The following is a 14779-nucleotide window of genomic DNA, read 5'->3' on the forward strand; positions in this document are numbered from 1 at the left end:
GGGAGCCCTGGCTTACAAATAGGATGGTCCCCAGGCTGTAGGAATTGCTGATATTGAATTGAATTTCTGTACAGGCTGCCGTTGAGGCATCATATGGGAAAAAAGAATCAGGCCAGAAACAGTCGTTCATGTCCCTTATTGAGTGCAATGTGATCAGGTGAGTGTGCTTTATCATGTTCTTTTATAGTATTGCTCTACTGCCGAAGAGTTTTAGTCTTGTTTATGATGCAAATTTGTAGATTAATCATGACCTTGACCCTCCCATAAGCGAGGGTCACAACCCGCCTTACGTGTATTTTGTCTGTAAATGTTTTTGGAAAGCCACGCCCGCATTTTTTTCTGAAAACGTGGAGGACTGGCAAGAGTAGGCAGGGTGTACGCTAACGCACGTCACTTGCACGGTTGTGCAAGGTATAAGTACATGCTCTGCACGCCACGATCGGCCGCGAGCATGAGAAAGTTCTACAGTAAGTTCTACGTAAAGTGCTACGGCGTGTCTGCGTGCTCCCAAATCCGTTGGATTCCGCACGGATTTTATCCACTTTTTGCAAGTAGATAGCACGCAGTTGCACGTACGGCGGGGTTGTGACCCCTCGCTTCAAACAATAATGCATATATATCAGTATTCTCGACCTTGCGTTAATAGGACAATGACCTCGGTTGATGAGATTAGGTTTGATCCATGGTGAAATTTACCTCCAGGTATGAAATCTTCCTCGATGAAATCACGCCGGATACCCTGAGTCTGGCCTTCTTGCGCGACTTCCTGTCTCTTCCCCAAAATTTCATCGAGGGGAAGGCAAAACTTCGTAAGTTCTCGTCATGAATGTAATTTTTCTCAGAAAAGTACTAAGATATATTGCTACGCAAACGAGAGGAAAACTGTTGTTATAATTTCTACAAAGCAGAGCTGTAACTGTGAACTCAGACAATCATTTGTTCTTCACAGAAAAGTTCATCATCCGCTATGGAACTCATTTCATCAAGTCAGCAAAGTTTGGTGGTTCCTTCAGGCTTTTTAAGACCCAACAGGCCTCCAAGAGTGAAAGTATTGAGGATTTTTCGATCCAGGCCCAAGCTTCTTACAATGGCCTTTTCGCCGTTTCCGGTCACATGGGAATGTCACAGTCTAGTGGAGCTTCGTATGGAAACCATTTTTTTCTTGTCAAAGGCCTTGTGGGATAAGGTTATATATCATATATTGATTGTCTTCCCTGTCACAACAAGTGAAAGATTTTTTCCACGTTATTTTTATTAGATTTAAAAAAAAACAAGTACAATACACAGACTTGCATGGCACAGGTTTTACAAGAACAGAAACAAACTCATACCAGAAACCAATTCATTAATACTTATTCATAATATCAATCTAAAACATAAAGAAACTGTAACACATAGTAAATAAAAGTTTAGTTAACAAAGTAACTCAAAAGTCTCAATTCCATTACCATACGTCGAGTCAAAAAGAACAATTTAAGAACAAAATTTAAGGTGTAACTTTCCCCACTTGCCCATATGCTTGTGTATTTTCCTCTCTCTATTTGCAATTATAAACTCCAATTTACAAAAATATGCTACAAAATATATAAAGGAGGATAGTTTAAGAGGGCATTGGCGATTTCTAAAGATGTAAATTTTAGTCTAACAGAATAATCAAGTTGGACAATATTGAACAATTGTCGGTTAAATCCCCAAACATAACACTGAAAGCGGTCAGCCGTAGATTCATTCCAGTGATTCCAAGTGAAAGATTAACTTCCTGGTGAGCTTTGTCATCCTTTGATGTACCAAGATACCAACAAATAAGATTATCTATTACTAATGTCTTTTTCCTGTTGGCACACAAACATGTTCCCTCACACAGAATGATATTGCTCTAGAGCCAAGTCATTAAAAAGAGGGATATTTTGTAGTTCTTTAACAAACCGACACCTGTTATATTACAGATCGTCTGACAAAACTTCCCGCACACATGTGAAACTTGAAGGAGGCGACCAGAAAGTTGCCTCCATCGTCGCTGACTTCTACTCGACCGGCTTCAAAGAAACTTTCACCGAGTGGCTGAAGTCCATCCCCACCTACCCCAAACCCGTCGAGATGTTCATGGGCACCATGTCAGAACTGCTGGACATGAACTACAAACTCCTCTTCCCCTTCGAAATCGGAGATGCTGCAGACGGATGCTTCAGTGAAAAGTAAATATTCAAACTTCCAAGTTGACATTCTAATATAAATCAGCATCTTAACCTTTCTACATAAATTGTCATCTCTGTACGGGCAATTATAATGTCCTTGGTGGAATTAACGAATTGCTGTTAATGGAGGAAAACTGAACATAGGATTTTTCTAGTGAATAGATGCTCTTTTAAAATGATTATTTTTGTCTAGATAGTATGCTTTGTGTATAACCTTTTCATGTTCTAATTATAAATTCATAGCCTCAGGACCGAGGAAGGCACTGGAAGGAAGTATTACGAGGTTGCCACGCTGGTCAACAACACCCAAGGAGTGATGACTCCTGTAAATGAGAAAAGGTAATCTGAAATTATTACAAGATGAAATCATTCATCATGACAACTAGTTGATGTCTGCTGAAAACGGAACTTATTCAGAGGTACATGTAGTAATGACATATGTTTTGGTATTTTGGTGAGTGTTATATAACCTAATGAGATAGCTTCTATTTTCTGCGACCTCTCCACGCCAAACATCTTAGTGATTTCAATGCCTGAGGTACTAACAATATTAAGGGCTTGGGATGTACATCCAGCTTTGCCCGCCTCCAGGCGGAAATCGAATTACTATCCTTGGGGTTGTGTGATGTAATGGTAAAGTGCTCGACTCGGAACCAAGAGGTCCCGGGTTCGAGGCCTTACATGTCACTGATCTTGTGCCCTTGGGAAATGCATTTTACACGACTTTTCACTTCGCACAGGTGAATGAGTGTTGTGTTGCGTTGTACGCTATGTTGGTGGCGGCATTACAGTACAAGTGTGCCGTCAGCACGCCTTGTGATTACATGTTGGAATATAAAAAAATCCTCCGAAAATAGTTTCATCAGGTTGATAATTTCTTTTTTACACAAGCAAAAAGTCATACCGCAAAAGCGCCACCTATATGTACATCGCGATCGGCTACATATAATGGCGAGAAGCAGAACTCAAGTCAGAAGGTCTATGGAAGATGTTTGACAGAAACGTCAGCAAGGTATGATCTTTTGGTTGTGTAAAAAAGAAATCCCTTATATTCCATAGTAATGCTCCTCTTTAAATCTAAGGTACTGTGACGTTACATCTGTTGACAAGTTTGGAGAAGCAATGGACCAGAAACGACTCGCACTGGAAAGGGCAATAGTTGTTTACATGGAAGAGGTATGGTGTATACCACTTATTTTAATGATACATGTGAGAGCATTATAAAATATCAACTCATCGTGTTTGTTTATTGTTGATGACTACTTCAAATGGTGTTGAACATTGATGGATGTGTGTTTGGGCTCGAAGATATGCTCTTCACACAATATATGACGCGACACTGTTTTGTTCCCAAAGGGCCAACTCTATTAGCCCTGGCCTCAGTCTTTTAAAGTAAAAAAAGAAAACTTAGTTAGTATAAGAGAAAACTTGCGCAAAATGGAAATGCAGAATAGTATCATGTTTAATTACTTGATCACTCGGTGGTCTGATTTGTGGTTATAGAAAATGACCTGTCCAGGCCTAATTATGACACCACGTACACTGAGGAATAGGAGGGTCATTAACCTTTAATTTTGAAATATGACACCTGCTTAAATCCTAGGACTAATTTGTCATCAACGAAAAGGAACGAGCTTTTCCTAACATTTTTTGTTTCTATAAACGAAAAATTGAGAACTTGCAATATTCGCACTGCGTATCCTGGCAATAATTGCCGCTTTGAGTCATATACACGCCCCCGTGCACTCTAACAACAGCTGTAAATAAGAAATTGTTAAATGTTACGAAATGAAATATATACATGTGAGCTTTAGAAACATCTTTATAAAATTAATGTACAATTTTAGCCTCTTGCAATGACTGAATTAATTAACCAACCACATCGTTCCAGCACATTCCGTGTGCAATTATTTCAATAAGCCCTGTTATTCTTCAATAGGGACCAGTCCCCACTACCGATTTCCGCCTGGAGGGGGGCAAACCTGGATGCACATCCCAAGCCTTAAAAGTGAAGGGGGGCACTAGTGGAGCTACCTTCCCCACATGGCTGGAACTCATCAATGGAGAAACTTACAAGGTAGGAGAGAACTCCAGAGTCAGAAAGCATTGCATCCACGTCAAGTATAAATGCTCACTAAAACTCATTTGACCTGGCCAAATGTTACTGTTATATTCTGAATATCAAAGCAATAAGGTACCAAGCATGCTGTTTCCAAAGATAATTACAAGAATGTCCATATCCACAATAGTAATGTATTTTTACGATATTTCATCTGTAGGTCATCTTTGATCTTCCTGAAGGAATCAGCTACGACATTACGAAGAACACAGAGGCCTTAATAGTTTTTTCGCGAAATAGGTATAGAAACTCGATTGCTATTTTTATACGCATCATTGTAACATATTTGGAAGTTGAATAGATCTAAGACAGGGTTCTAGCTAGCGCGAAGTAGTGTAGGGGCCCCCTACGCTATAATTTTCACCCCCTACGCTAAATTTTCAATACAGCTTAGCGGCATTGTGACCATATTTCTTTGCTCAAGAATGCCAGATCAAATGTGACAAATTACCAATCAAGGATACATTGTACATTAGAAATAACATTTTTTTCCCTTTGGTTATCCCTCAAATGGCCTCTTTTTTAGCTCAATTTTTTAAAAAGCTCCGCCCCATCCCCCCTCTCGGTCGCTTCGCTCTCTTGATATGCGACCAGTACCACTACGCTAAAATTAAATCCTAGCTAGAACCCTGTAAGAGCAACAGACATCACTGTGACATTTTTCTCCAATAGATGGAACTGTCACGCGCCTGGGACCGAACTCCACATGTACAACAGCTTTAAAAATGGTGGGAGTGGAGACACCAACAGCAAAAAGGTAAATCTCTCGTTCATATGATTGTAAGATATGTGCTACAGCCAGTAAATGTACTATGTACTGACGACGATTTCCGAAAATGTAAAGGCATCTGAAATCAATAATTACAATCAGTGCAAGACCAGTGTCTAGGTTTTTGTCACAATATGTCACCTTAAATTGACGAGGATAGGACCTATTTTATGAACCATGTGCAAAAGAAGATATACTGGATGCTTGATTTGCAAATAAGCGAAGCCAAATATTTTGAAAGTCGAAAAGGAAACAAAAGTTGGACAAGTCAAGACAAGGATGATGCAAATTATTGAAGGAAGCACCTGTTGTTTCAGGACAGGAGCTTAAGTGTTGTCTGTCCTTGGGGCCGGGAGCGTCAAATACAAATGCCCGAGAGTTCTACCCGTAGACCCCCCACCTCCTCCCTGTTGAGGGTGGGGTTGTACATTCTTTCATATATTGCCTAAGTTCTCGTTCCCACCAGCGGGTTTCACAGTGTAAGAGTGACCATGGTTGTGTTGTCGGTGGAGGGAAATGGCTGAAGAGTAGCCGTTGGCGCTAGGTCTGCAATGTTGCATGTACCTTACCTTCAGTGGCCGACTGGTCTCTCCGATGTAGACATTCACATTTAGACTCTTCACATTTGAGTCTGTAAATGACATTTAGCCTTGATACCTTTGCGTGGTCGGTCCTTGGGATATACCAGTGTTTGTCTGAGGGTTGAATGAGGTTTGAAATTTGTGGCAATGTTGAAGTTTTGGAAGTTCCGTCAGAGTTTTTCGGATTCTCCTCGGACATACGGAATAGTGATGTTGACCTTGGGTCGGTTTCCTGTAAACTTCAAAACGAAGGTTGCCATCTTTCTCTACGATAGTTTTGTTGTTATGACTCGGTTCCTGTGTGAACTTGATGTTGCCATCTATCTGGTTGATGTGATCAAAGAAATCAACAGCTACCCTTTTTTCAAGTGTCGTCCACATATCGAAACCAGTTGGCTTGGGGGTGTCATTGAAAGGGCTTTGTTTCCAAACGTCTCTATGTACAGGTTTACAACAATGGGTGAAACTGGTGATGCACGTCTTTTTATTTTCACCGTAGCAGTTTTGATATTGAAGTAAATGCATATTTTAGAAACATCCCTACTTTTACAATCCTGTGGAATAGGCCGTAGGTTTAGGTAGTTTTCTGGTAGCAGAGGTTCTCTAAGCAGATATTAGGTGGCTGTTGTGCATTATGGTGGCGAGTATCTTTTGGAATTGTGGTTTGCACCTACTGCGATACCTTGTCAAAAGAATAATATGTAGTAAATGAAATATATTGTTATGAAAGCTGACTTTGTTCATCTATTTAGATTGTCGTGTTGTTGATTTTATGTAGCCTGTGTTTACACTAGTCAGTCTGCAACTGTTTCCCCAAGGGGGCGGCAAACCTCTGGGCAGGTGGCCATCAGGAGCGTGATTTTTTTACTCAGGCTAGATTATTAGACCAGGGATTTAGCCAATTTTACTATACGTTGTTACCAGTTGTTAAGTGATCACACACTGTTTACATACACTATTACTGTTCTCAATCTGCAAAATATAAAACTTCTCGGAGAATTGTCGCATATGGACACTTGTTTCCTTTTGGACTTTCAAAAAATGTCACTTATTTGCATCTAAATCAAACATTTGTCACTTACTTGCATATCAGTCAATAGGTGATGCATATAAACCTGCAATTCTCCTACAGTCCGTTAATGTCACTGACGAAAGGAAGTGGATGCTACCTGAAACGTCTGACCGTTTCCAAAATCATACCCAGTTGCTTGAGTAACTGCTCTTTGCCGTATCTTATTACCTGGATGTCTAACCTTCACTGACACAACTTCATAGCTAATTACATTATGGCTATGGCAGTTCAGTTATAATCAACTACATTCACTCCATAGCTGTTCGCATTAATTCCATAGCTGGTCACACCAACTCTATTGCTGTTGACCACAACTCATATAATATATAGCGGTTTACATCGACTTCTAAGTGGTTCACTCATGATATCTTCCCGTAGCTGTTCCCACCAATTGTTCATAGCTGTTCACAGATTATCAAATCCATAGCTGCTCACGATTATCATTTACAATGAACTCAATAGCATACTTGTAGTACAAAAATACTTTGCATAATTTTAGCTTTGACATTTATGAAACTTTGAATTTTCGCACTCAGGTCTCCTGCTTTGGCTTTGTAATGACGTATCTGGAAGAAAGTGGAACGTTTGTTGTCACACCTCCAGACCATGAAGCTTCCAGTCGGGTACTCATTTTTCACTTAGTCTTTTGCATGATAATGATCACAGTATCATGAATGGAATACAGAAGGAAATACTGAAAGTGTACAGAATGTTTTGATTTAGAAAAAAATGTTTGAATCGAACGATTTATTGTTGGTCTTGTCCTTACAGATTTTCAGGGATTTGCCTCGCAGCTACATCAACTCAAATGTTGCCAGAGCGGAATATGTCAGCCCGCTAGAGCACGCCAAGGCAAAAGGGTAATGTAGTTTGAATCACTTTGAATGTGATTAAATCATACATGTATATCGCACAGTGTAAACAGCAATCAGGACAGTGCATTGAACGTGGTCATCGTTGGTTGAAAGAAATGATAACCTCCAATGTACGTACCAAGGAGGCAAATGATATAGACATTTAGTTTCAGTCAATCGCTTTTGTCCTGTCAATGGTAAGGCCATGTTGATTTGATTATATGGATGACATCCGCGCGCGCATCAATTTTCGGCCGTTTCCAAAAAAAAAAGTTTTCAACCATGCTGCAAATCGTCCAAAACAGATGCAAAAATGAGCAAATATATACCGTAAGTTGCCAAAAAAAATATTCGAAAACGATACCATTGTCGTAGAATGCCAAAATCAAACGAAAAAGGCGAAAATGTAAAGAAATGAATTTAAAGATTAGATTATTCACCATACCATACTCTTTGTCATTTGTTTAACATTCATAATCACCTAGATTTCATAATGAAAGAAATTTTTTTTTTGCCAAACGCTCGCATCAGTTTTGGGGTTCCCAGAGGATGTCATCCATATAATCAAATCAACATGGCCTAAGGGAATAAATATACTCTGAGATGAGTGAAAACACATAATCACCCACAAGTACATATAAATTGTATGTTGGGTAGAATATACAAGTTATGCTGTTGTGTTCTTCCTACCAGTAATGCATTAGCCAGTATAGTTGAGGCACCCTGTAGTGTAAAATGGTCCAACTCGTACCAAATCAAACCCGCGGAGGAGGGAGAGAGGTGCCTGTACTTCGTTGCGGCGTCAAAGGGAGACATTTTTGTCGTGTTCTCTGCCATTCCGAGGGACATGACCACCTGGTATCATCTGCAGATCAGTTTTCAAGGCGTCGCACTCTACAAGGTAACACTATTCACGATATGTACTTAGTACTTTCGACAAGAAGTTTTTTTTGGTTGTGCCATGGTAGAGTGGCTGGGGTCTGGGTTTGGATATTCATGACATTTAGTAGGTAAGGTATGCTTGAATTTGGATTTTATACACTCAGTGATCATTTCCTGCGAGCTCCCCTAACAACAAATGGACATATACAACCAAAGTTTCCTCTACGTATTGGTAACATACTCGCTGACTGGCATTGCATTATCTGACTTGTATTGTGTAACATACCTTTCTCAGGGAATGAAGTTGGTAAAATACGAAGGAGCAAAAAGTGCCCGAAGTCTCGGTGACTCCAAACTATTCCAGCCTTACTTCATTTGCCTGCAAGAAGACATGGAGAACATGAGAACCTACATCAAATATGGCATTGGTTCAGACACTTCCGTAAGTAATACGTTACTTTAAAGAAGATAAAACACTGTGTATTAGGTATCGCCCACACGAGAAACCCACCAATTTCAATGACCCGCCACGAGGTGAATACTGGGATTGAAGGCCTGGTCATCATTTCTTGTAACCATTGAATAAATCACCGAGTGAGCCTTTAGATACCATATACACTGAGGAACAGTCGGATCTTTAATGATATTGTCATCATATAGCCTATCCAAACTTTTGTTGTTTTTCCAACCCTCACTTCCTCCAACTGCGTTCCTACTGTCCATTCAGACCGCAACAAGGGCTTAAGGAATAGGAAATTTCGGTCAAAGGTAAATCCAACTGGGTTAGGGCTGGATGAAGCGTGATGGGGAATACATGGTGTCACGGTATATATTCGTCTCATAACAGACCGAGGAAACACAAATTGCAAAACACCCGCCCGTGTGGAACGTTATCACGGTCAGAGTATGACATATGATGCATGTAATGTAATTATTATACCGATTCCGGTGTTATAGTGGTATTGGTAGATGCTGTTGATGTGTTTGTACAAAGATTAATGAACAATTTCGACCAACAGGAGAAAGGGTTAGTCTACATGGTCTACACAGATGCGAGTCCACCACTAGGCATTCGTTTCTACTCCTTCGGCAGCGGGGAAGAGAGTGTAGAGATCATGGACGCCCGTGTCATCGAGGGAGGGACAACAGAGATGGAATGTACAGGGGGAACTATTATGCAGGACGGCATGTGTGTGGAGGACTGCCACCCAGAATGTGAAGGTGAGCCTTTTTAAACCTTGTATAATGACATTTGGAGGATGAGGATGGGGCTAGGTAACGCGGTAATGACATTTGAATGATCTTTTAAAAAGACCTTGCTTCCTAAACAGATTGCAGCAATTTGACAGACCTTTTCCTTGCAAATACAGGATGTATCCCAATGTCCCCTGGATCGAAGCTCGACACAGAATGCCGAGCTTGTAAGCACTTGTTCGTCCCCTTGGAAAGTGGCAGTACCCGATGCGTTGCAGAGTGCCCTGAAGGCACGGCATTAGCCTCCGATGGCAGGACTTGCGGAAGTAAGTTCACAATGTGTTGAACTTTTTGTATAAATTAAGTCCTCTTCTTTGCCTGATGTACAAGTCACGCATACGATTATTGGATGGTTGTGAGCGTATGTATTTTCTGTTTTTCCCTGTAGCTAAGTGGAGAGCTGACGGTAAATGCGGACCAAGTTTCCCGGCACCACTAGCCACCCCCGGCCAGTGTAACAAGGACAGCCATCAACCCTGTTGTTCCGGTGCCGGAGAATGTGGGGACACGGCCGATCACTGCAACTGTGATGACTGCGTGGACTATCGTAAGTGTAATTTCCGAGTCAAGCTTCCGTTAAACTACCTCACCTGGTTTTACAAACTATTCATAAAGGATTCATACAGCTCTCCCTTGAATACGCATATGTATTCTGGCATGGCTTTACACCTGAAAACTCAGAACTCTTGACATGTTTCCATGTAGCAGCGTTAACAACTGTGCACCCTATCCTCAGGATGTGTGGGGTGTGCATGGCTGAGAGGGAGTTCGACATGGGTTGAGGGATTCTCCGGCACATCTTATGCCGCCAATGGAGTGACCTATGATCCCGCAAAAGCCTTGGATGGGAACACAGCGACAAACTGGAATCCCGTAGGTAAGGACCGATACTACAACGACTGGTATATCGTACTGGACCTCGAAGCGGCCCACAAACTGACCCGCATCGCAGTCAACAACTACGGAGACACCGAACATGACGTTACAGCCTTCACCTTGCAAAAGTCGCTTTCTGGGAGTCCGTACAACTGGGAGGACGTCGTGGCCGTTACTGACGCGCGGGTCGGGACTAACCAGCGCCAGGAATTTGACGGATTCGAGGGAACGGCTCGGTATTGGAAATTTACTGTCAAGCGAACCTCCTCAGGCTGGCAGCCGTGGCTACGAGATGTGAACTTCTACGGAATCTCAACAGGTAAAATACAAATGAATTTTTTTTCGACCTTATGTAGCCTTGAAAGATTACACTTCGGCCATAGCCGCTTTTCAAGTGCTCAAGGTGGGAGAGGCCAGGGGTCCTGATAACACAATAGCTTCAAAATTATCGTATTACAATTTCATTACAACTTACACTAGTCACAGCATCGTTTCTATGGTCCAGTCCTGATCAATTCCATAGTGGATTATTGCAGCATGTTCTTAAATGCTGCCACTGAGGGTGCTATTCTTACATTTGGTGGTAAACTGTTCCATGTCGTTGCACCCGAGTACGCTATCGATCTCCTGTATAGCTCTCTATGTACCATCGGTACATGCAATCTGTTTGATACACTTTGACGTGTTGTTCTGACTGCCCTATCGCTACAGTAAGTGAACATTAGTCTCATATAGTCGGGTAACAGACCGTTGAGAGACTTGTACACTAACAGTGCCTTCTGGTGTCTATGTATAGAACTAATGTCCTTCCACCGCAGTCGTGACAGTACTTCGGCTGTTGGAGTTCTGTTTTGACTGATTGATCCTGAGCAATACGGTCAAGCCATCTATTTAATATTCAATCCTGAACTGATCACACATCGACATTCAGTACTTTACTGTATTCTGTATTCTGGACAACGCAAAAAATAGGCGGATCCGAAATATGGTCAGACTTCTCCCAACCTACCGCCTACCTCGGGTGGTCCGTGGTCAGGGCCAATGTCGGGGGAAGGAAGGATTTATTTGTGTGACAGGAGCCTAAGAAATTTTGTTTAACTTTAGAGTCGTAAAAGTGACCCTGCTGATCATTATCCTCTCGCCTTGGACAGAGGTGAATGTCGCGGTAGGGAAGACAGCGGACCAGAGCAGTGGCCGGGATGGTGGAGGTTCTGCAGACCGCGCCGTCGACGGGAACACCGATGGAAACTGGGGAGGGGGTTCATGCACTCACACCGAAGACGAAGTTGGCGCCACTTGGTGGGTGGATCTTGCCAAATCGGAAACGATTCAAAGGTACGTGTCTTCTGGCAGAATCGGTGATTTTAATCGGTAGAGACCGCCATTGGCTTGATTGGTGGAAGAGATTTAACCTCTACCAGACTCCGTGGTTGCTGGAAAAATAATATTGTTGAAACTGACAAATAGACTGAATAGCATGCCAGCGGGGTCAGTCAGCTAGAGGTTTGTCTAACCCCTCTAACATGCTATTCAGTCTATTTGGTCGTTTAGTACTACTTTTCTAGCAACTACGTTAGTAGCCGGTTATCACAAATGCTGGCCCGAGTTATGTATCAAAGTTCAAACAGCGAAAATACCAATCCCACCTCGGCACTGAGATCACCCCCCCCACACACACACACACACCAAAAAAAAAGCTTAGGTATTAAGATGCATGAGTGTTTGTTTTTTCATTTTCACTCAAAATGGTTGGTTACGTACGTTGGTGTGAAAATCAGTACAAAGCAATATAAAAAACATAAGGATGACAATGTCACTGTTCCGTGTTATAGGGTGGTCCTCTGGAATCGCCGGGACTGTTGTGGGGATCGACTCAACCCCTTCAACATCTACATCGGGGATTCCGACCAGATCACCACGAACCCCAAGTGTGGCGGAGACCATCGCATCGACCTGAGTAAGCCGTCCGTTACCGTCCCGTGTGAAGGGATGCAGGGACGGTATGTGGGCATTCGTCTTGTAGGTGGGTGGTCCCGACCTTTGACCCTGTGCGAGGTCCAAGTATTTGCTACTAGGTCCGATACATCAGATTGACATGTTTAGGACATTATGTGTGTGTCTTAGATGCCGATTTTACTTAACCTGGCCATAGGTGATGCTTGCTCAAACCCACATTACACACATTGTTGCGTGTAGTCACGAAAATAACGCCCATCTGACTTGCAATTGATAACATGGCAGCCACCTGTTTTTGCTTATATTCAGAAAAGAAAAATCTTATTGTGACACCCGCAACCCAAATGTATAGGAACAGATTTGCGACAATAACATATTCGCAGGAATGATTATGTAGTCATAAATAGGTAGAAATGGATAGAAAACGACTAAAAGCTGCAATTAGTGATTAACACGTTAAAACTAAACAAATCATCTGAGGCTGTCTAACAACGCCAATGAATACAGACAAACCCTACAAACCTGCCTTGTCTGCACCTTAAACAATGAAGTCTCTTTTCGAATTCTAATTAACGAACCGCAATGTACTGCCATAAAGTGTTATTACCGTCAAATTGCGTTCATTTGATGCAATAAGATGTCTTGAGATATTTGAGGTTGTGCTAGAAAATAGACTAATCTTCAATTCTATAGAACGGCATCATTAAAACAACTTTTACCTAGACTAAGATGCAAGATGTTGGCACATACACATTTAGACATGCACATATTTCTTATGATCACATATAACCGAGCGATCACTTCAGAAACTATTGTAGTTTTATTGTTTCTGTACCCTGTATCTTATACATTGATACAGTGTCACAGTGCCCCGCTATCTGATGATAGATGCTAAGTATATTCGGTGACCCGATGGGAGCGCTTTGCGCTTGAGTTTAGCATGTCATTCCAGAAAATAGAAGAAAGAAATGGTGAAATAGTGATTCTGAAGTTGAAATAGAAGCTACGCTGATGCGTCTTTTACAGTTTCCCCACACTAGTATATTGTAATGTACGATGCTAATACACATCCCTTTAGATTTTTTGAACATGTAATCTATTAAAACCATATATTTACTCTACTATGTTTTTGTTATATTATTACTTAAAGGCCACAGCAGGTACATTTTATGGACGACATGCTCCCAGACACCAAATTTAATGCGAATTCTATCTAATTTGTCTTTGAGAAAAAAATGACTAAATAAAAGTTTCCTAATGGTTTTGATTCAGTGGCAACATCACATCTAACACCGTGTCAAAGTGGAAATGAAATACTAAAGAATGAACAAGATGGATGATCATGCATGTCATATTGTCGGCATGTTGGCCACAGTCGGAGGGCATCATTTTATTTCTTTCAAAATCGGGTGGAAATCAATGACGCACTGATGTCATCCATAAAAATTACTTGGCGTAGCCTTATAACAAAGCACGAAGATACCGACACACAATGTCCTTCTGGTGATAGAAACCACGCCACGTCCATCTGGTAAATCATTGGAAACACTTGGGTTTAGCAATTACCTAAAATTGACAAGAACGTATGGACTTGGATGGTCATTCTGTCATTATAGAAGTAGACGCTGTGCCAATAGAGCATTTTGCGTTAAGTAAGTGATAGATAGATTAAGTGTTATTCTTTATAAGTAAAGGGCTGTACAATTAACGGTTTAATGCTACACGTACCATATAGTGCATGACTGTCTCTCTGCAAGTACGAATATAGCTTGAAATACAAATTATTTTGCTTGGTTAGAAATACTCTTGGTAACATCAACCAGCCAGGTTGGGAAATGGTGCAATTGAAAACCAGTTGACTGTGCTGCAGTGATAACATCGCATATTTCATACCGCCATGGTGTTCCTTTCAAACATCAAAATCTGTGGGATTGGAACATGCTTGGATGGTAGTTGACTTTGTGGCCTTAAAACCAATGGCAATGTCTATTCTAACAAGACAGAATTCATGATCACCGAATATGTCTCATAGCACATGTCTACAACCATTGGATGATGCTTCATGATGTTCATCATTGATACCAAATTTATCATTATAGCTGTCTTATTATGTCCGGTATGTAACATTAAAAACGAAACAAACTTTGATTGCAGGATCTGTACAGATGAACATGCACATGCATAACACCAGAGATGAAGATATTGTACACGGCTTAACACG

The 14779-nt window shown here is 41.3% G+C and overlaps 1 protein-coding gene across 2 annotated transcripts; it reads left to right on the top strand.

The window, feature by feature from the left end:
* Positions 1–32: 32 nt before the first annotated feature.
* LOC109482870 lies at positions 33–13671 on the top strand. 2 transcript variants are annotated; one of them, XM_019785724.1, is made up of 19 exons: positions 33–157; positions 703–809; positions 950–1142; positions 1947–2195; positions 2439–2534; positions 3278–3371; positions 4135–4272; positions 4475–4554; positions 4987–5071; positions 7273–7359; positions 7508–7596; positions 8284–8491; positions 8768–8914; positions 9492–9693; positions 9843–9992; positions 10115–10273; positions 10463–10921; positions 11754–11937; positions 12435–13671. In XM_019785724.1, exons 1-19 carry the CDS (start codon positions 129–131, stop codon positions 12694–12696), a joined length of 3018 nt encoding a protein of 1005 aa, XP_019641283.1. In that variant the 5' UTR covers positions 33–128; the 3' UTR covers positions 12697–13671. The 2 variants fall into 2 exon arrangements, with proteins under 2 accessions (XP_019641283.1, XP_019641284.1); XM_019785725.1 differs by lacking the exons at positions 703–809; positions 950–1142.
* The last annotated feature ends 1108 nt before the right edge of the window (positions 13672–14779 follow it).

The sequence above is a fragment of the Branchiostoma belcheri genome, unplaced genomic scaffold (assembly GCF_001625305.1).
Source record: "Branchiostoma belcheri isolate BF01 breed outbred unplaced genomic scaffold, Haploidv18h27 scaffold61, whole genome shotgun sequence".
Taxonomy (NCBI): domain Eukaryota; kingdom Metazoa; phylum Chordata; class Leptocardii; order Amphioxiformes; family Branchiostomatidae; genus Branchiostoma; species Branchiostoma belcheri.